This window comes from Geospiza fortis, unplaced genomic scaffold (assembly GCF_000277835.1).
Source record: "Geospiza fortis unplaced genomic scaffold, GeoFor_1.0 scaffold162, whole genome shotgun sequence".
NCBI classification, from domain to species: domain Eukaryota; kingdom Metazoa; phylum Chordata; class Aves; order Passeriformes; family Thraupidae; genus Geospiza; species Geospiza fortis.
The window spans coordinates 6,348,185-6,365,279 of record NW_005054316.1 but is presented as its reverse complement, the minus strand read 5'-3'; the positions used below and the strand labels follow the sequence as shown (position 1 = coordinate 6,365,279).

General features: G+C 39.9%; 1 protein-coding gene across 1 annotated transcript in view; it reads left to right on the top strand.

Annotated features, from left to right (window-relative positions):
* SYNJ2 (synaptojanin 2) overlaps positions 1 to 17,095 on the top strand; it is a gene marked incomplete at its 5' end in the record, with an annotated part of 65,243 nt that overhangs the window by 24,410 nt on the left and 23,738 nt on the right. The window contains 8 exons of the mRNA XM_005420108.2: positions 4,471 to 4,554; positions 6,314 to 6,375; positions 9,134 to 9,230; positions 12,227 to 12,399; positions 12,804 to 12,885; positions 13,114 to 13,263; positions 13,360 to 13,525; positions 15,366 to 15,557. Coding sequence (XP_005420165.2) covers positions 4,471 to 4,554; positions 6,314 to 6,375; positions 9,134 to 9,230; positions 12,227 to 12,399; positions 12,804 to 12,885; positions 13,114 to 13,263; positions 13,360 to 13,525; positions 15,366 to 15,557 — 1,006 coding nt within the window. The remainder of the gene's footprint in view (positions 1 to 4,470; positions 4,555 to 6,313; positions 6,376 to 9,133; positions 9,231 to 12,226; positions 12,400 to 12,803; positions 12,886 to 13,113; positions 13,264 to 13,359; positions 13,526 to 15,365; positions 15,558 to 17,095) is intronic.

Below are 17,095 nucleotides of genomic sequence, written 5' to 3'. Positions count from 1 at the left end.
GCATGCTAGGATCAGAACACCAGTGGGTTGACACAGATGTTTGCTTCTTGTCCAGAAGCTTTTTAGTAGTACCTGTGTTGTTATCTTATCGTAGGGGTTCCATACTGTTGTCTCCTTATCCAAAAGTTTCATACCTTCTTGGTGTTTCTCATGGGCAGCTCCTTAGAGCACTGACTCTTTCTTCTTCACAAAGGAGCCAGCTGACTCCCGTTCTCTTCTCAACCCACTCTTTTATAGCACTCCTCTTCTCATTGGTTACAGCTGTGGCCTGTTAAAGTCAGGCCTGTCCCTAAACTTTGATAGTTGGCTCAGCTGCAACTCCTTAGGGGTAAGATTGCTTTCTACACTATCTTTATTTTCTTATATTCTACAACCTGTGCATGAAGTTTGCTTACCAGGAAAGATCCTTGGATTGCAGGGGCAAGGTCTGGCCCTATGCAACAGAAGAGAAAGATTGAAAAATGACCCATTGAACTGTCAGTACTATCACCCTTGATCCTGAGCTGGAGAAAGAGGCCACAAAGAGAGTCTAAGACCACAGAAGCTGAAAGAAAAACATGGCAAATTCTAACACTGGAGGTCAGAGGCCAAGTAATCTATTGTTAAGGCAAATAGGTCTTCCACATGGGTTAACTATCCAGTTGCTACAGTGCTGCCTAATGGGAACCTGGTCTGGAAGTTCATGCAGCTGACTGGGTTGGATTGTAGTATGGGCCAGAACCCTTGAGATTAATGAAGTAGACCTCAAGTGTTTTGAGGATTTGATAAGAATGAACATTCTGCCTGGGGTTCACAGGCACCAACTTGCTGTCATTTTGGATCTAAGACAAGAGATAAGACTCCACAAAGAGATTTAGCAGGTTGTATGAATCCTAATGAGCAAGTGTTGTACAAAAAGTAACTGCTTGTTGTTGAACTTCTAGAGAAAAACCAGTATGATCTTCTTGTCTATGAGAAAAGGAAAACAGAGGACAGGAAAAGTCTGAACATAAGGCATTTAACTTTTCTTTAAGTTTCTTGTCTTAAAGAACTGTTCCTCTTTTGTCTAGTACCTTAGAATAAGAGAAATGGCTCTGCTAGAGGACAGGGTAATAAAGTCAAAACTAGAACAACAAAAAATTGGGACGGATATGCGCTTGTAGAAAACATAACATTGTGCACAAAAACTGATCAAGGCTGTGAAGAATATGAGAAAAGAAACTGTACTTGTCCATGCATAAGGAACACAGTTCGGATCTTTTCTTTATGAGTATAATTTCAATCTAAATGTATTATCAGTGCTTATTTAATATTTTAGCAAATAGGGTTTCTTACAGTGTATGTGGCTGCTAAGATTACATCCATTCCTGATCTGTAAAGTTGTCTTAGTCTTTAAACCTGCTTTCTTAATAAGTCTGCTGGTAGGAAGTCTGTTGCCACTAATATTGTAAGATCAAGAGATGTGTACACTAAAAGGCAGTGTCCAGATCAAGGGTCATGTTCCTTGGAGTGATGAATGAAGGATAGTGGGTATTACTGAAATTGAGGGAAGATTTGCACAGTTGTAATGCTTAATGAAACGGTTAGAGTCTGTTTAGGAAGGAATGACTGGCAGACAGGTCATTTTAATGAGTCTCCCACTCATTAAAAAAATATTAAGTCTTTTTCCAACTCGCTGGCAGCTTGGAAGAAAATAATTTTGGATTCATCTGGGTCATGAGAATGAGGTGAAAGGATTGTGAAAGACCAGAAAATTGCTCCAGAGAACAGAATGATGAACCCTGTAAGCGAACAAAAAAAAAAAGTACTTTCTTGTGAATGACTGTGTTGGAGAGGCTGTACTCCCAGTTCAAAAACCACATCTGATTTCTAAAAGCTACACAGCAACATACATAAAAAATGTCAGTTTCTTTAAAATGCTCTGCCATCATAAAAGAATCCTGTGTTAGAACTCAGCTTCACAGAGGATCCCCCAGCCCATCACATCAAGGTTTAGGCGTCCTGTTTAGGTTACAGGAATTATCAAGTATTTTGAATATTTTGGTTGTTGTTCAGTTCTCTAAAGGGACAGCTAAATAGAGCAGAAAACAGAAGAGGTAATGGGTCAAAACCAGTGAACAGAAAATATGAGTGGTACTGGTAACAAACATCTGTTAACTCACTAATAAGTGGAATTAGAGCATCTGTTAATGCAGAAATAAATGTTTGGTCAGTATTTTTCTTCTGTATTTGGCAGGAAGAAGGTAGATTATATGTTCATGGTCTGTGACTGAGGAAATACTTTCCATTTAAACTGTGACTCAGAAGGGTGTTAAACTGCAGGTACTGAATTAGAATCACTATCTGTTTATCAGTGGGTCTAGAGATTTGCAGCTCGATGTCTAAAAGAGCTGGTCAAAGAAATACTTGAGCTGTCAGTTTTGCAGTTAGATGTGGAAACAGGGACTTCCCAGAATACTGTAAAGAAAGTTGATCACCTGTAGCAAGCGGTTTGAGTGGCCACCTTGTACTTCAGGTAAAGCTTTGTCTGTATTTGTCATCATTAGGTGTTTCATTTCTACTCAGTAATTGTTAAGATGATGATTGTCTTCAAAATTTTAAGTAGGCCAGTCCTGAATCTTTTTTTGCACTGATTCAGGTTCTGATATTCATTTAGTATTAGTCAGGATAATGCTGGGAATGTAGTAGTGCTATTAATTTGCTTTACCTTGGAGTGAGCTTCTTTGGCTCCATGGCTGTGAGTGAAAAGATGATTCAGTGTGTAGAAGTCTCTGACTCATCTTGGCACGACCTATCTCAGGGAGAATGTGATAAAAAGGAAGAAGGTGGGGCTGCTTATTCCTCTTGTAGTCCCGCTGCAGGAGGAATGATCTCTTCTGAGCACAAATGTACAAAGAAAAGGCACACCAGTGTGTTGCCATGGAAATTAGCTCCTGCACTCAGGTGCCAATAATGTTCAGAAAACTTTACTGGGAGAGCATGTTTTAGAGCCACATTGCTTCAACTGTGATACATACCTTGCAGAAAAGCTTCTCTGAGCAACCCCTCTCTTGCAGGGAGTTGTGCTAGGAGGGAATGTAACAGAGAAGAGGTTCTTAGTGCTTTCGTGAGAGATTAAAAAGATGGAAACATAGTTTTGCACTATGTCTGGGCTGGCTATCTGTCTAGCACTAACATTGTGTCCATGGTGAAGCCACTTAAATCATCTTAGTGAAATCGAGACAGTTTCAAGTGTTCTGCAAAAAATATGGTAAATATTAGATAAATGTTTTGTCACCAATTTTATCTAAATATCTCTTTTTCACACATGTAGCTCTAAAAACTACATTGATAATGCTTATGAAGATGAGAGGTCAAGGTCAGGCACTTTCTCTGAGCCAGCCATTGGCCAAATCTAGTGGCAAATCCAAAAAGACAAAACACTTTAAAGCTGTAGAGAAATCCATTTTCATGTTCTATTCTATTTTCAGAGCTCCTAGCCAGCTGGCAGCAGCTGTGCCAAGTGATATGATGTGGTGAGTGCAGCTACCTGGATAACCTGGATAGCATTCCTCCCCAGGGCTGCAGAGCAGTCATTGTCATGCATGAGATAACAGAGATGTGTATCATGTGTATCATGTATCCTCTGTGGAGAGCAGCCAGGATTCCACTGCTAAGTATAGGCCAGAGGAGCGAGCTGGGCTTTGCACAGTTGCTCTGTGGTCATATTCAATCTGAAGATAGTGCCTTTTATGCTAAGTTAACATAATGTAACACTTTGACTGGGGACTGTGGACAGGGGAAGGCAAAGGGGGAAATCAGTCTTTGTTCTTTGTATGGATTTGACCCAAAATTCACTTGTTAACAGTGATCCTGAGACCACATAAAGGGAGAGTTTGAGGTCTGGTTGGGAAAGGGAGAATTTGGAACCTCTTGTTGTAAGCCCCCTTGAAAAGAAGTAGATCACATTGCTGCTCACTGTACCTCAGGATGGGAGTGGCAAAGCTGCTGGTTTCACAGAGGTTTATTTGGATTCTCTGACAAGGCACAGCATGCAATGAAATAAGAAATGGTAAATACAGCAGGAGATAAGCTTATCCCCCACCTGACGTTACCCATCATCAGTCACAAGGAGCAATGACATTTTGCACAGTTGAGTTTTGTGAGAGGGACAGAAGGCGAGTATATGCCTGGTCTTTCCAAGTGTCTCCACCAGCAGATCAAATCCGTGTTGATTGTGGGTGAAAGATGTGGTTGTGTTTGAAGTTTTCTCTTGTTTCTGGTGAGAAGTGAGTTGAATCTGCTGTGATGACATGAAAGCAAATACGGTGTGCTTTGTTCCACTGCCTGTGAGACTATGGAAAAGAGGCTGAGCGGTAAGTGGATACAGGGAGATACATGGTTTACTTTTTTTACCCTTTGAGTTCAGTGTCTTTAACTGTCACCTGATGAAGGGGCCACAGGCTGATAGATCTAACTGCAGAACTACTTTCCTTTATTTTGTTTTTGCAGACAATTTACTTGGATGATGATGTCTCTTCCTTTGTGCAGATCAGAGGTTCTGTTCCACTGTTTTGGGAGCAAACGAGGCTTCAGGTAAAGAAATAATCAGAAAGCCTACCTTGCTTCTCTCTCTTGCTACTTATAATTTAGAATTAACATAAATATATATATTATTTTTTAATATGAGCTTCAAAGCTCATTCTGTGAAAGTGCTGAGGTCTTTCATTTTATGTTTGCCTTGTAGAAATTTTGTGTGTTTAGATAAACAGAACTATACCAGGCAAATGGCTATAGGTGACTGAAGTTTAACATTTTTGGGTGTTTGAATGCCTCTACAGGGAACTGTTTGTAAGGGACTGTGTCCTAATGTTATAAACTGAAGCTTACAGCTGTATCTTTATAACATTTTCAGTTTTATTCCTCTGAAATGCCTGATTGGCTTGATGATATTGCCCTCCACAAGACAACTGGAATATCTAGGGATACCAGTGCTCTATAGGAGCATGCTACTGGGAAACAAAATAAAATGGTGTGGTTTTGGGATTTCAGTCAAAAGGGTGATAATGATCTAATCTGATCTTTTGTGAGGCAGAGATGCAAGATTTCATCACAAGATTATTGCATCAAGTATATGGTCTGTGACTTGCAGTTTATATACAGTTGTAAGGGCAAATAAGAATCTTCCTGGCACACTTTGTGTTCTTTTAACAGAGGAATAAGCAACTGAAATGAGTATGCACATATATTTGTGTGTGTTAGTAGAGCAAATACATTACATAACTGTTTTTTCAAGATACTTTAAAGGTTACATGATACTTGTTTTGATCATTAAACTAGAACCTATGTACTATTCAGAGGCACTGGATTTAGTACAAAAGGAAATGACAAAAGGATCCCTGTTGTCTTTTAACACCGTCCAGTGCAATACTTCCTTCTTTTTATAAAGCAAGTTTGTCCATATGATTGTGCAAGTCCTGCCCATGGTGTAGCTGTATCCACCATGTAGCACTGTTGATCTGTATGTAACAGAGCCCTCAAGCATTTTTGGCTAGTGGGTAATATCTCTAGTTAAACAGAATTTTTGATTTTTTTTAGTCGGCCTGATTTTTTTTGCCTAATTGGATTAGATTATATACTCTTACTCTTTGCGTGTGAATGTACTGGCACTGGTGTTAGAAAGAATTGCAGAAACCAACCTCATGAAAAACAAATAAAGATGATGAAGTATAGGAAACAATGCATGATCCTATGCATATTTAGGAGTGTGGTTTTTGGAGAGGAAAGAAGCCCTCTCTAATAATTTTGTAACAGTAGCTACCATTCAAAAGGAACATGAGGCTACTGTTGTTGACATCCATATCAAAAGACTTGTTAGTTTGAGGGTACAGATTTTCATCCTTCATATTTTTGAATCACTCTTCTGATACTTTTGAAAGAAGTCAGAATACACAACCCATGGAACTGGCATAAATGCATCCCTCTCTACCAAGGCAAAGGCAGTGAGAATGCTAGGCTCACAGAATACTCATGTGAGGCAGTGTGTGCTATTTGCAAGAGGAAGCTGGCAAAGAGATGTGATTTGTTTGGCCATAAAAAGGGATACCATGTGTAGGTATCCCTTTGCTTAATGGTAATTGTGTTTTCACTTGTAATTGTAAATGTTGTCCAATAAAAGATGGGGCTTTTGTGTTAAGGATATTATGTGTGGGGGTGGTTGGAGTCTGTTAGAGATGTCTGGTGCTGTTAAAAAAATGTTTTTCTCTGAAGGAAAAAGGGAGACATCTAGTGACTTAGGACTCTAGCAGTTTAAGAAGGTTTTTCTATTTCCTGGTCTTCTAATATTTTATTTTAGGTTGGTTCCCGCCATTTAAGGCTCAACAGAGGTCTGGAAGCCAATGCACCTGCCTTTGACAGGTAAGTTTCATTCCGCTTTGGCATCAATACAGCAACCTGGCATGTATCCAAGGTTCCAAAACTTTGTCTCCTTAGGAAATCTTGAGAAACATCTCTCAGATGATGTGGCAAATCCCCCAGGTGTGGCAGATTATTAAACTGGTTTACTTAATTTAGTCACTTTTTTGGGTGCTTTCTTCCTTCATGTTTTCAGTGGCAATTGAATTAATTTGGCCTTCTGGCTCATTTCTGTAAAAATTTAGAAATACTGAGTGATATGCAAAAGAAGTGTTTATGCAAACCTTTGTGAGCCAACAGATGTGAGTTTACACTTACAGTACACAGAATATGTGTGCTTTACCACTCTAACAGAAGTGGCTAAAGAGTAAACACTGCTTTCACTCCATTCTGCATTTGATCTTTTCTTCATTGTTTCCCCCCTACATAGAAATTGCAATGCCTTATTCTGTGACCAGAGTTGTATGATGCTATTATGCTGATGTTTTCTATTTTATGCAAAGACTGGCTTGTAAACATTTTAAAACCAATAAGATTCAGTTTGTCAGCTAGAAACTGTAGAAAAAGACGTGCATTAGCTTTATTCCTTTGGATGTCTGACTAGGAAATGCTATCCTCTAAGGGTGTATTTCTACTGATATCCATGGGAACAGTGCCTGAAAAGCACATGAAGAATTTGGTCTGTGGAAAATTTTCACCTTGTAAGTGCAGGTCAAGTGATTAATTTCTGTTTTGGTTTGGTTTTGGCAGATCAGGTTGTATGTTGATTTTGTGTAAGGCCTCTTTATTACCACAGCCGTTAGCACACAGGACATTATTGACTGTTAGTGGTTTTGCTACACTGAAGACCCCAAACAGGATTAGAATCTAAAGGGACTATGCACCATAGCAGTTTCTGCTCCAGAGGTTCTTGGCCTACATTCTCCAAGCTTTTAAGGATCTTAAATCCTACTTAATTCAATGGCCTTTGAGACTCTTGGTCTCATGGCCATCTGGTGATGTGATAACTTGCCCTGCCAGTGTCCCTGAAGCTCCATCCGTAGAGGTTTGCATTCCACAACAGAGATATTTCATGCAAGAGGAAAACAGTAACTTATTCAGCATCCTCATGTACTGCCCATGGAATTGAGAGTACCTCAAGAAGGAACAACCTTTTAGTCCTGACACTAATACAACTGGTGAAGAGCTTTCTCCTAAAACTTACACTATACCTTCTTTCCCTTGTACCAGTAAGTTAGATGAACTTATGGATCTCTCTGCTTACCGATCTGCAAAAGACAGCCCTTTGAAAATGGGCAAGAAATACGTGACTGCTTATATGGAAAAGTACACTGGAATTTAACAACCTGATACAGCTTTTCTGAGATGTTAATTTGGCCTATTACGTTTAACCATGTGAGAAACAGCTGGTAATCTTGTTAGATATTTTTTCATCCTCTGTCTCTCTCCAGAGAGACGGATTTCTGTGGAGAAATCCACAGGGGGCTTTGCTTACAGTATTCAAACAGGTTACTTAAGCTTCAGTATTTTTGTTGTAAGGAAGCAACACTGGCAGAGAGGTTGGATCTTGATGCTGGTATCAGAAGGGTGCCAACTATATGGGATGAGTTGGCATACAGAGAACTGGTTGCAGAATCAAGAATGCACCAGAAAATATGTTTAGCTGTGTTTTCTGAAGGCAATGCTGATGACTTCTTTCTTTTCTCCCCTTCCATGGTTTTCTGTGTCACTTATTTCTGGTTAAAGGATTTAAAGAGTAATGCCAGAAGATGTATGCTTCCTGGTTTTTGCACACTTTGCCATTACATGCTATTTTGCAGCATGTAATAACTTCTCATTTTTGTGAGTTTATTTTTCTTGTCTGTTTCTATCGAGCTTCCTCTTAAGTACTACTACAGTGTTGTCTGTACAGGATGGAAATCAACTTTAAGATCTGATTATGTCTTGATGAGCCAGCACAGCTTCTGCAGACCATGCATTCCAACTTGAAAAAGATATTTTGAGGGGTGAATGGGTGTTTCGGCATCTGGCTAAAAGTTCTTAACTTGAGAGTCCCTAAATGTCAGGCTTTGAGATTTTAGCGACATAGACCAAAAAATCCAGCCCACTTTATACTTGTCCTATTTTGAGCTTTTCCTGCAGAATCTGAGCCAGACAACTTGGCTAAAAGGACCTTTGTTCTGATCCAGTGCAGCAGTTCTTATGATTAGTCATCTTCCTGCTTGATTTGAGTTCAGAGTGAATGTCTCCATGTTGCAGTAGCTCAGAGATGTTTGAACCCTGTCACCTGTGACATGTGTTTGGACCTCTCTGGCCTTGGCACTGGAGTTGTAGGCCCCAGTGCTGCTGCTGACTCTTAGTAGTCTCAGTTCTGCAAGATGCCAGACAATTCCTGTTGAAGTGTAATACATTTTCCTCTCCTCTTGTCTTTCCTGTGTAGTTCCCGGGATAACAGCCAAGAGGTAGGAACATGAAGGGCAGTGTCAAAGCTAACAGTGACATAAAAGATTTGGGACCTATTTCCTAAGACAATTCTTTCTTTAATTTGAGTACAGAATACTGTATCTATTAATTGCATACTTTCACCATTTTTAATTTAATAATTGATTGCAAGGAAACTGAGAAAGATGCCTGTAGATGGTATGGCTGAGACTTTCTGCTGGATGAAACAACCAGTGATCTCTACTTTGTATTTTGACAATGGCAGTAGGCAAAATAACTTAGTTTTGTTTAGTACCTATTATGGTTGCTTTTGCTGTAGGCATATGATGCTTCTGAAAGAGCAGTATGGAAAACAAGTGATCGTTAACCTATTGGGAAGCAGAGGAGGAGAGGAGGTGCTCAACAGAGCTTTTAAGGTAAAAGCAATGATTTTCATTTTAACTGCTGATTTCCCTTGAGCCTCCATGTTCTTCTGTTTTCCTTCTAGCCCAGGAGGTGATGAATAGTATTTCTAAAGAAATTATGTTAACTCTTTACCACATATTACCTACTGAGAATAGTGCTTCTTGGTTTCATGGCTTAGTCTTCAGCACTACCTTTCTGCTTACTTCTTCATATATTTGTGTACATTCCCTTAACCAAACTTAAAAAGAAATTGCCTGAATACTCCTAAGGATAGTTGACATTTGCAAAAGTGAATCAAAGCCAGCTTTGACATTGTATGCAGCCACCTATGCAGTCCCCTGAGATTGCTGGAGCTGCCTGGGGGCTCGGTGAGCCTCGATCACTGGGCGCAGTGACTTAGCATCACTGAACTGTCTTGCTCTGATTGTAATGGGAAATAGCTATCTAGCACTGATTGTGTTGGAATTGGCTGCCTGAGCACCAGATGACAGTTTAGTATACAGAGAGAGATTTTCCTGGCCTCTAAGTGTCCCCAGGCACAGCTAATACCTGAAAGCAAGGATGTCAGGCATTGTAGAACTAAAGCTATGCTGCATTCTATGTGGTATTCTTTTTAAAACTAGTGTGAACTTAAAGCCACATATTGGCACTGAGTGGGATTTGCAGCAGTGCAATAGCTGCCTGAATCTGGCTGAGGGTTGATGGAAGTCTGCCTCCTTAAGTGCTTGTTGCTTTAGCAAACTGATTTAGATACTTCAGAAGTTATGTTCCTAAAACTAATGATAGGATGAAATAAGTACCCACCTTTAGTAAGTGCCATGTATATATCATTGGTAAAGAATGATACCAGCAGTTCTGAGCTGAAACATTTATTGTGTGAAACTAAGCAAAATAAAAATTGTGGTTAAATAATAGTGCCTGATTTCTTTCACTCTCTGTTGCAATAGTGAATTTAGAGGGAGTGCCAAGTTTGTTGTCAGTTTTTCTGTGTGACCATTTCCTCCTCCTGCAAAAGAGCTGGGAAGGACTATCTACTTCCCCAGCAGAAAATGATGAAGGTCTCCCCTTGTACAGCATGTGGCCAAAGAAAGTGATTAATGACTAAAACTTGCAAGGCAGTGAGGAAGGCACAGGACTGGAGTCTGGTCCTGGTTTCTGTTTTCAGCTTCTTACTGAATTTCTGCATGACATGGCTAAAACTGTAATGTTTTGGTTTCCCTGTCCTTAAAATAGTTTGGCTTGTTTGTTTTGCAAACCCCACTGAAGTTTAAAGGTAAAAGATAAAAAATTCTAAAATGCTGAAATAACTTTCATGGATAAAAACATGACATTTGTTGATAATTTGATACTGATATTTTCTCAAACTCTCGCATTCTTGAAGATCATGTTCTAGCCAATATCATGCAACCAGACATTAAGTCAGAGACTGGGCATCTCTAGAATAAAGACCTTGCATTTGTTAATTTAATTTAATTTAATTTAAAATAAATTAAAATTGTTTTGTCTAAATTGTTACTTTTTTGACTATTTTAGAAATAAATATACTCTGAAAGTACCCTGTGAGCTCAAAGAATTTAGACTGACATCACCGAAAATGGAAGTTTTGTATTCATTCAGAATGACTCCTTGGTCATTTCTTGACCTTTGTGTTTTAAGAAATGGATGTTAGGAAAGAATATAGAGTTCATTTGACTTTGATGATTTTAAAGGGCTTGAATTAAAAATAAAGTAATTCATAAGAGTGTGATTAGGGTTGCAAGTTTTGTCTCCTGTCATTAGTTTCTCCATCTTTTTTTTGCTTTTATTTCTTTTTCTTCACTCTTGCTTCAACCTTAGTAATTCTTATCAGCATTGGTTCAAATGATTCTTGTAATTACTGCTGCTGGGCTGTCTTGATCAGAATGTCATGGTTACCATTCATTTACCATTTATTATGCATTACCTGAATCAGATCAGACCAAAAATCAATACTGTTCCCAGGAAATGCTGTTCCTCCCACAAGCATTCCCTATAACAGATGTAATTATGTTTACAGTAAAAGCGGGACTGTAGTGTAGAGTTGCAAATACTCTGACAATAATTTACACTGCAGCAGCGGGTAAATGCCATCCTCAAGTGCATTACTAGTGCCAGCATCTGTCAGGGCAGATTGGGGTGTCAACAGTAACGGTCTAATGAAATACATTTTACAGGTCTCTTTCCAAGCACTGCCTTTAAATTTCTTTCTTCGGGAAAGGCTTAATGGCTTACTCAATACAATTATGCTGGTGTAACTGCTACTTGTACACTTTTAATGTAATATCAGATTTGTTTTGTCCAGTGTGTGTCACAATGTAAGTGGAGAAAATCATCCATCTCTTGGGGTGAGAATGTGCAGGAGAGAAGAGAATATACAGTGGCTTGCATAGTTTGAGTTAATGTAATGGTTCTCTCTGCCTTTCTTGTGGAGAACAGGATGTATTACTGTTGAAGATACCTTAATGATGTAGATGTACTGTTGCAGATACCTTAATGAAATTTGTGGTGATTACGGAAATGCATGTGAGGTCATTGAAACTGGAGATGAAATACTGAGGCTATTTGTGCCTCTTCTTTCACTTCTGCAGTTTACCACAAACACTTCATAGTATGTTTCCTGGGGTGTAATTGCTTACTTACTTCCTCCCCCTGAGCCTGCCTAGAGCATTGCTAGTGCTGTCCTCACCTCATGCGCAGAGGTAGCAGCAGCCCGTTGCTGAAGGGCTGCCACCAGCCAAGGCACAATTCTAATGTATACTTTGCAGTTACAGTTTTCCTGCAGGGAAATTGGGTTCTAACAGTCAGGTTTACTTCTATGAAGAAAACACATAGGGAACTTCTGTTGCTTTTTTCGTGTCTGGCCTTTCAAAATTCCCTATGAACTATGTGATTAACAGTCAAGGCTTATTAATGATAAAAGCATGCTGGTATCAATCCTTACATGTGACGTGAGCAGGATTTGTTTTCCTTCATTCTCTTATCTAAACAGAAACTGCTATGGGCCTCTTCCCATGCGGAAGACAGTCCCATGATAAACTTTGACTACAACCAATTCGCAAAAGGTGGAAAAACTGAGAAACTGGAAAATTTGCTGAGGCCTCAGCTGAAGTTGCACTGGGAAGACTTTGGAATCTTCACAAAGGGCAAGCATGTAAGTCCACGGTGAGTGTCTCTGCCCCTCTGTCCCAGTGTAGCTGGGCACTGCTTGTCCTGGCCTTCCCAGGTTTCTTGCTGTGTTTGGACCACGACCATAAATTGACCATCTTGAAATAAAATTTTGACACAAAGTGTAGTCTTGGTGCTAAATCAATGATTTGGCTTAATTGCATCTCCATGGTTTCAAGTCTGCAAATTTACCAGTGCATGGATTTGCTAATACAGTGTTGTAGATGTAATCAAGTAATTAGATGTGTTAATGGAATATATTGTGCACAGTGTGCTTGCACCGTCAAAATGTGGGTGGGTGTATTCAGGCTGAACATTTGATGATCTTGTTCAATCAACTCATGATTAGATGTTATTTTAAAATATACCATTTTCTCCTCCCTCCTCTTTGGTTACCAAAGTCTGCAGACAGGTACTTTTCGAATGAATTGTTTGGACTGCGTGGATCGTTCTAATAGTGTACAGTCCTTCATTGCACAGGAGGTGAGTTGGTCAGAGGACCTTCCATGGGATACCTGTAGTACATACATTGGATGTTCCTTGGGAAAGACAGGAAAGAGGCTGTAAGTCTCAGTTACGCAGGTCAGTCTTGCTGCTCCATGATACAGAATGGTGCTGGCTGGAATACTGAGGATAAAAAGCAAAAACACATTTGAAAACAATGTTGGTTTCTTTTTTGTGTTTTTTTTTCTCCTTCTGTACCTAATCCAGATACTGTTTGCTCAATTAGAGAGCCTTGCTTTGAACTCTAAACCTATTATTGAGCGCTTTGTGGAATCCTACAAGGAGATGTGGACTCTCAATGGTCAAAATCTGAGCAGAGTATTTAGTGGCAGTCGTGCCCTTGAGGGGAAGAATAAGGTAAAGAAAAATGGCAAAACTTATATTTACAAGTAAAAAAAGATGTCCCATTTATGCTTCAGTGTCACTTGCATTCATAATTCCTGTCTGCTGTAGGTTGGAAAGCTCAAGGATGGTGCCCGCTCTGTGTCTCGTACCATCCAGTCAAATTTCTTTGATACAGTGAAGCAGGAAGCCATTGAGTTGCTGCTCATGGGTGATTTCTACCGTGAGGAATATGCAGACAAAGGCAAGATGCTCATGGACCAGACTGCACTGCTGGGTAAAGCCAGTTTAAATGCTCCCCTTTGCTTTTGCATCTGCTTTTAGCTGTCAGATATAATCAATTGTACCCTCAATCAATATATAAGCTGCTGTTGCACAGATCTGTTGATTAAAGCACTACTTTCAAGTGACCATAGCACAACTCTTGTGCTTATTTCTCATATTTTGTTTTGAACTTTTGAATATGTTTTTTCTGTTCTTTGATAGTGATAATCTCTGACAGTTGAGATCTGAGATGCAATCTTAGAGTTGGACCAGAGGGAAGAATTTTAGGGCTATATTCCCAGTCTGCCCTGAGTTTGTCTTGAGGAAGTCTCTTGAGCTCAGCCTTTTTATCCCTATAGTTGTGTCATTGCTCTTTGCACATGCTTTTAGCCATTTGGATCTTTAAAGGCACATCTCTGTTATTTTAGTTCATTTCCTGCTTTGTTCCTGGCCCCTAATAGTCCACAGCACAGACATATTTGTTTGCACTCATCTAGAATAAACTCAGCTCTCTCTGAGAAGATATTTGCATGCAAAATATAGAATAATTTCACCCACAACAAGTATTGGGTGGTCAATTTACTCCAGAGAACCATTCAGCACAACTTCAGTCCTGGGATTTTTCACTGATGTTGACCACAAGGAAAAAAAGAAGATTACTTCTCTATGCCTGGCTGCAAGTTGGGTAGTTAATGATTAACTCTGCTTCATTTGTTTAGACAGCAAAAGCACATTGCTAATTTTCTATACTCAACAAAATAAGTAAATATAGCAGGGTTTTGTTTTGAAGTTCTTGCCCAGCTACAGAGGCATGGCAGTGCTAAATTTGTACTGATGTGAGACTGCTGCTCTCCATCTTTTCTTCCACGTTCTAAACTTCTAAGGGCTTCAGTTTAAGTTGTAACTTATGACATGCTTGATTGCTTGTCCTGGTTTCAGGAATAGAGTTCACTGGCTTCCTCATGTGTGGTATAATGTTGCTTTTTGGATTTAATATGAGACTAATGAATGAGTGAGTGCTTGTGTGTTGTACTTGGTTGCCAGCTGGGTTTAAACCACAGCAGGCTGGTAACACACACTGAGGGTTTTAGTTGTTGCTATAGAGTGTTTATACTAAGTCAAGGACTTTCCAGTTCTCATGGTCTCCCATTGAGAAGGCTGGAGGGCTACAAGAAGCTGGGAGGAGATGCAGCCAGGACAGTTGGCTCCAAATGGCCAGTGGAATATTCCATACGAAATGATGCCGTTTCTGGGATATAAACTGGGAGGGGGGAAGGCTGACTGAGGGCTGCTGCTTTGGAACTGGCTGGGTGCTGTGCCACACTGGTTTTGTATATTATAATTCTATTATCTTACCCCCCCCACCCCCCCCCACCCCTTTTGTGTCCCATTAAACTGTCTTTATCTCAATCCACGAGTTTTCTCACTTTTACTCTTGGGATTCTCTCCCACATTTTGCTGCAGGGGATAAGTACTACTAAGCACTGGTTGCCCAGTGGGGTTAAACCATGACAGTGCTATTGACTAAACTGAAAAGATTACGGGAGATAAAAGAATTTTTTGCTTATTACTTGAAGAAGTACAGAAAAATGTAAGCTGAAAGTCGGTGACCAGCCATTCCCAAGCTTTCAAAGGGTGCCTGGTTTCTATAAGAGAAATTGCTGACATCAACCCCAGTTATCTTGTAGCTACTGCCATTGCCATAGGAGTTATTCCCTACCTTTTGTATTGTTGCTGCTAGGATAATGTTATTATTTCAGAGTGACTGTGCTGCTGCCGTGTGAATGGTTTCTGTCCTTTTACAGCACATTCTTCTTTTAATCACCATCTTTCTCTCTCTCCTCTTCTGTCAGTAACTCCAAGTATTTTGAAGGCCATGTCAGAGCGTCAGTTTGAATTCACAAGCTCCAAGCGTGTTCGTGTTGCCACAGGGACCTGGAATGTGAATGGGGGAAAACAGTTTCGAAGCAACATCCTTGGTACCAGTGAGCTGACAGACTGGCTGCTGGATTCTCCCAAGCTCTCAGGAGTTTCAGAATTTCAAGGTAAGACTTCACAGTCAAAATGTACAAACAGTATTTGCTGACATCTCTAGAGACAGTGAGTCAGGACACAAGATTTGACCAGCCTTTCAAAGGCAGTACATTTTGGAGGGCATTTTCTGTCAGTTCTTAGAGGTGTATTCAGCTTCTCCATGCTTTTGCTGCCCTGCAGAAATGAAATGGTGTGTGAGCTCCTGACAGTCAGAGTTCTTTGAACACTTTGAAACAGTCCAAGTGACTGTTTCAAACTTTCAGCAGGTCAGAATTCAGAGCTCTCTTTCATGCCATCCTGAGATGTATCTACCTATTCTGCACCCTGTATATCATTTTCTTCTTCCATATCTCTGTTCTTTGTTCTTTGTCATAAGCAGGACCTACGTGCTTAGGTGCCATCAGAGCATCTTGGTCTCTCATCTGGAGCTAAACATATCAATACAATCTGAACTATGAGCTTGTCTGGAAATGTTATTATCAAAGCCTTCAAACAAAAAGATTTACTTTGTTGAAGGCAATATTTCCTTTAGCATTATAGAGAGCTCTTATGCTTGTAGGTTGATGAAATTGGCTACTGAATTTCTTATTTATGGAACAACGTCAGGTATTGCAATTGATTTACAGATTTTTTATTAAGGTAAATTAAAAGGGGACATTCTGTCATTTAAAAATTGAGTGGTTGCAAAACCCATGCTTTTGTTGTTACAGTGGAACATTTAGTTTTCTGCAGGCATCACAGGCATAGTAATGTACCTAACCTTGTAGCTCAGGAATACATTCCTCAAATCCTTGGCTCCCTTATACAAGTTGTCTCATTTGAACCCTTAGTTCCTGAGTGGTATGTGATTAGGTTTAGGTGCACACCACTGTATTCTGAGCAGCTTAGGTAAGTGATTAGTCCAGTCTAGTCTGTTTCAGAAACACTTCAGATGTGTTAGCACATGACTGTGCCCATAATACTAAAATTTGTTGAGAGCCTGTCATGTGTTAGCCTTGCCAGACTGTCCCCTGAGAGAAGCAGAAGAGCAGGGCTACATGGAACAGGCAGCTGTGACATGGTAGGTCTGAGCAGCTTCTGGAAGAGAGCTGAGTTATGTGAATGGGCAGGGCTAGGGTGCAACCATGCAAATGTCTGAATCCATGTTAATGCCAGTGCAGTGCCTACACAAATGGGCAAGTGTTCAAAGACACATGTCCAAAATTATTAATGGGAAATACACGTGACAGTGCCTGTCTGGTTAAGCTAGTAAAGGAGGCTAGCTGTCATGCTAGTTTCACCCTTGTGTCTGCACAGAGTTGCTGCATATGCTGCTTTTTGTTTGTGATTTCTGAGTCAGATTTGATTTAGGTTCCTATGTTTGTCTATATTTAGATCTTCATGCTGAATTAAGTTACAGTCACTGAGGTCATATGACACTTTAAAAAAATTTAGAACTCTTTAGGCAATGGACATACCTAATGGGTCAACAGATTTACTTCACACTGTTTTATGACATCATCTGAACTTTGATGTTTCCTCAGAGTAATATCCACAGAACCAGGGAAAG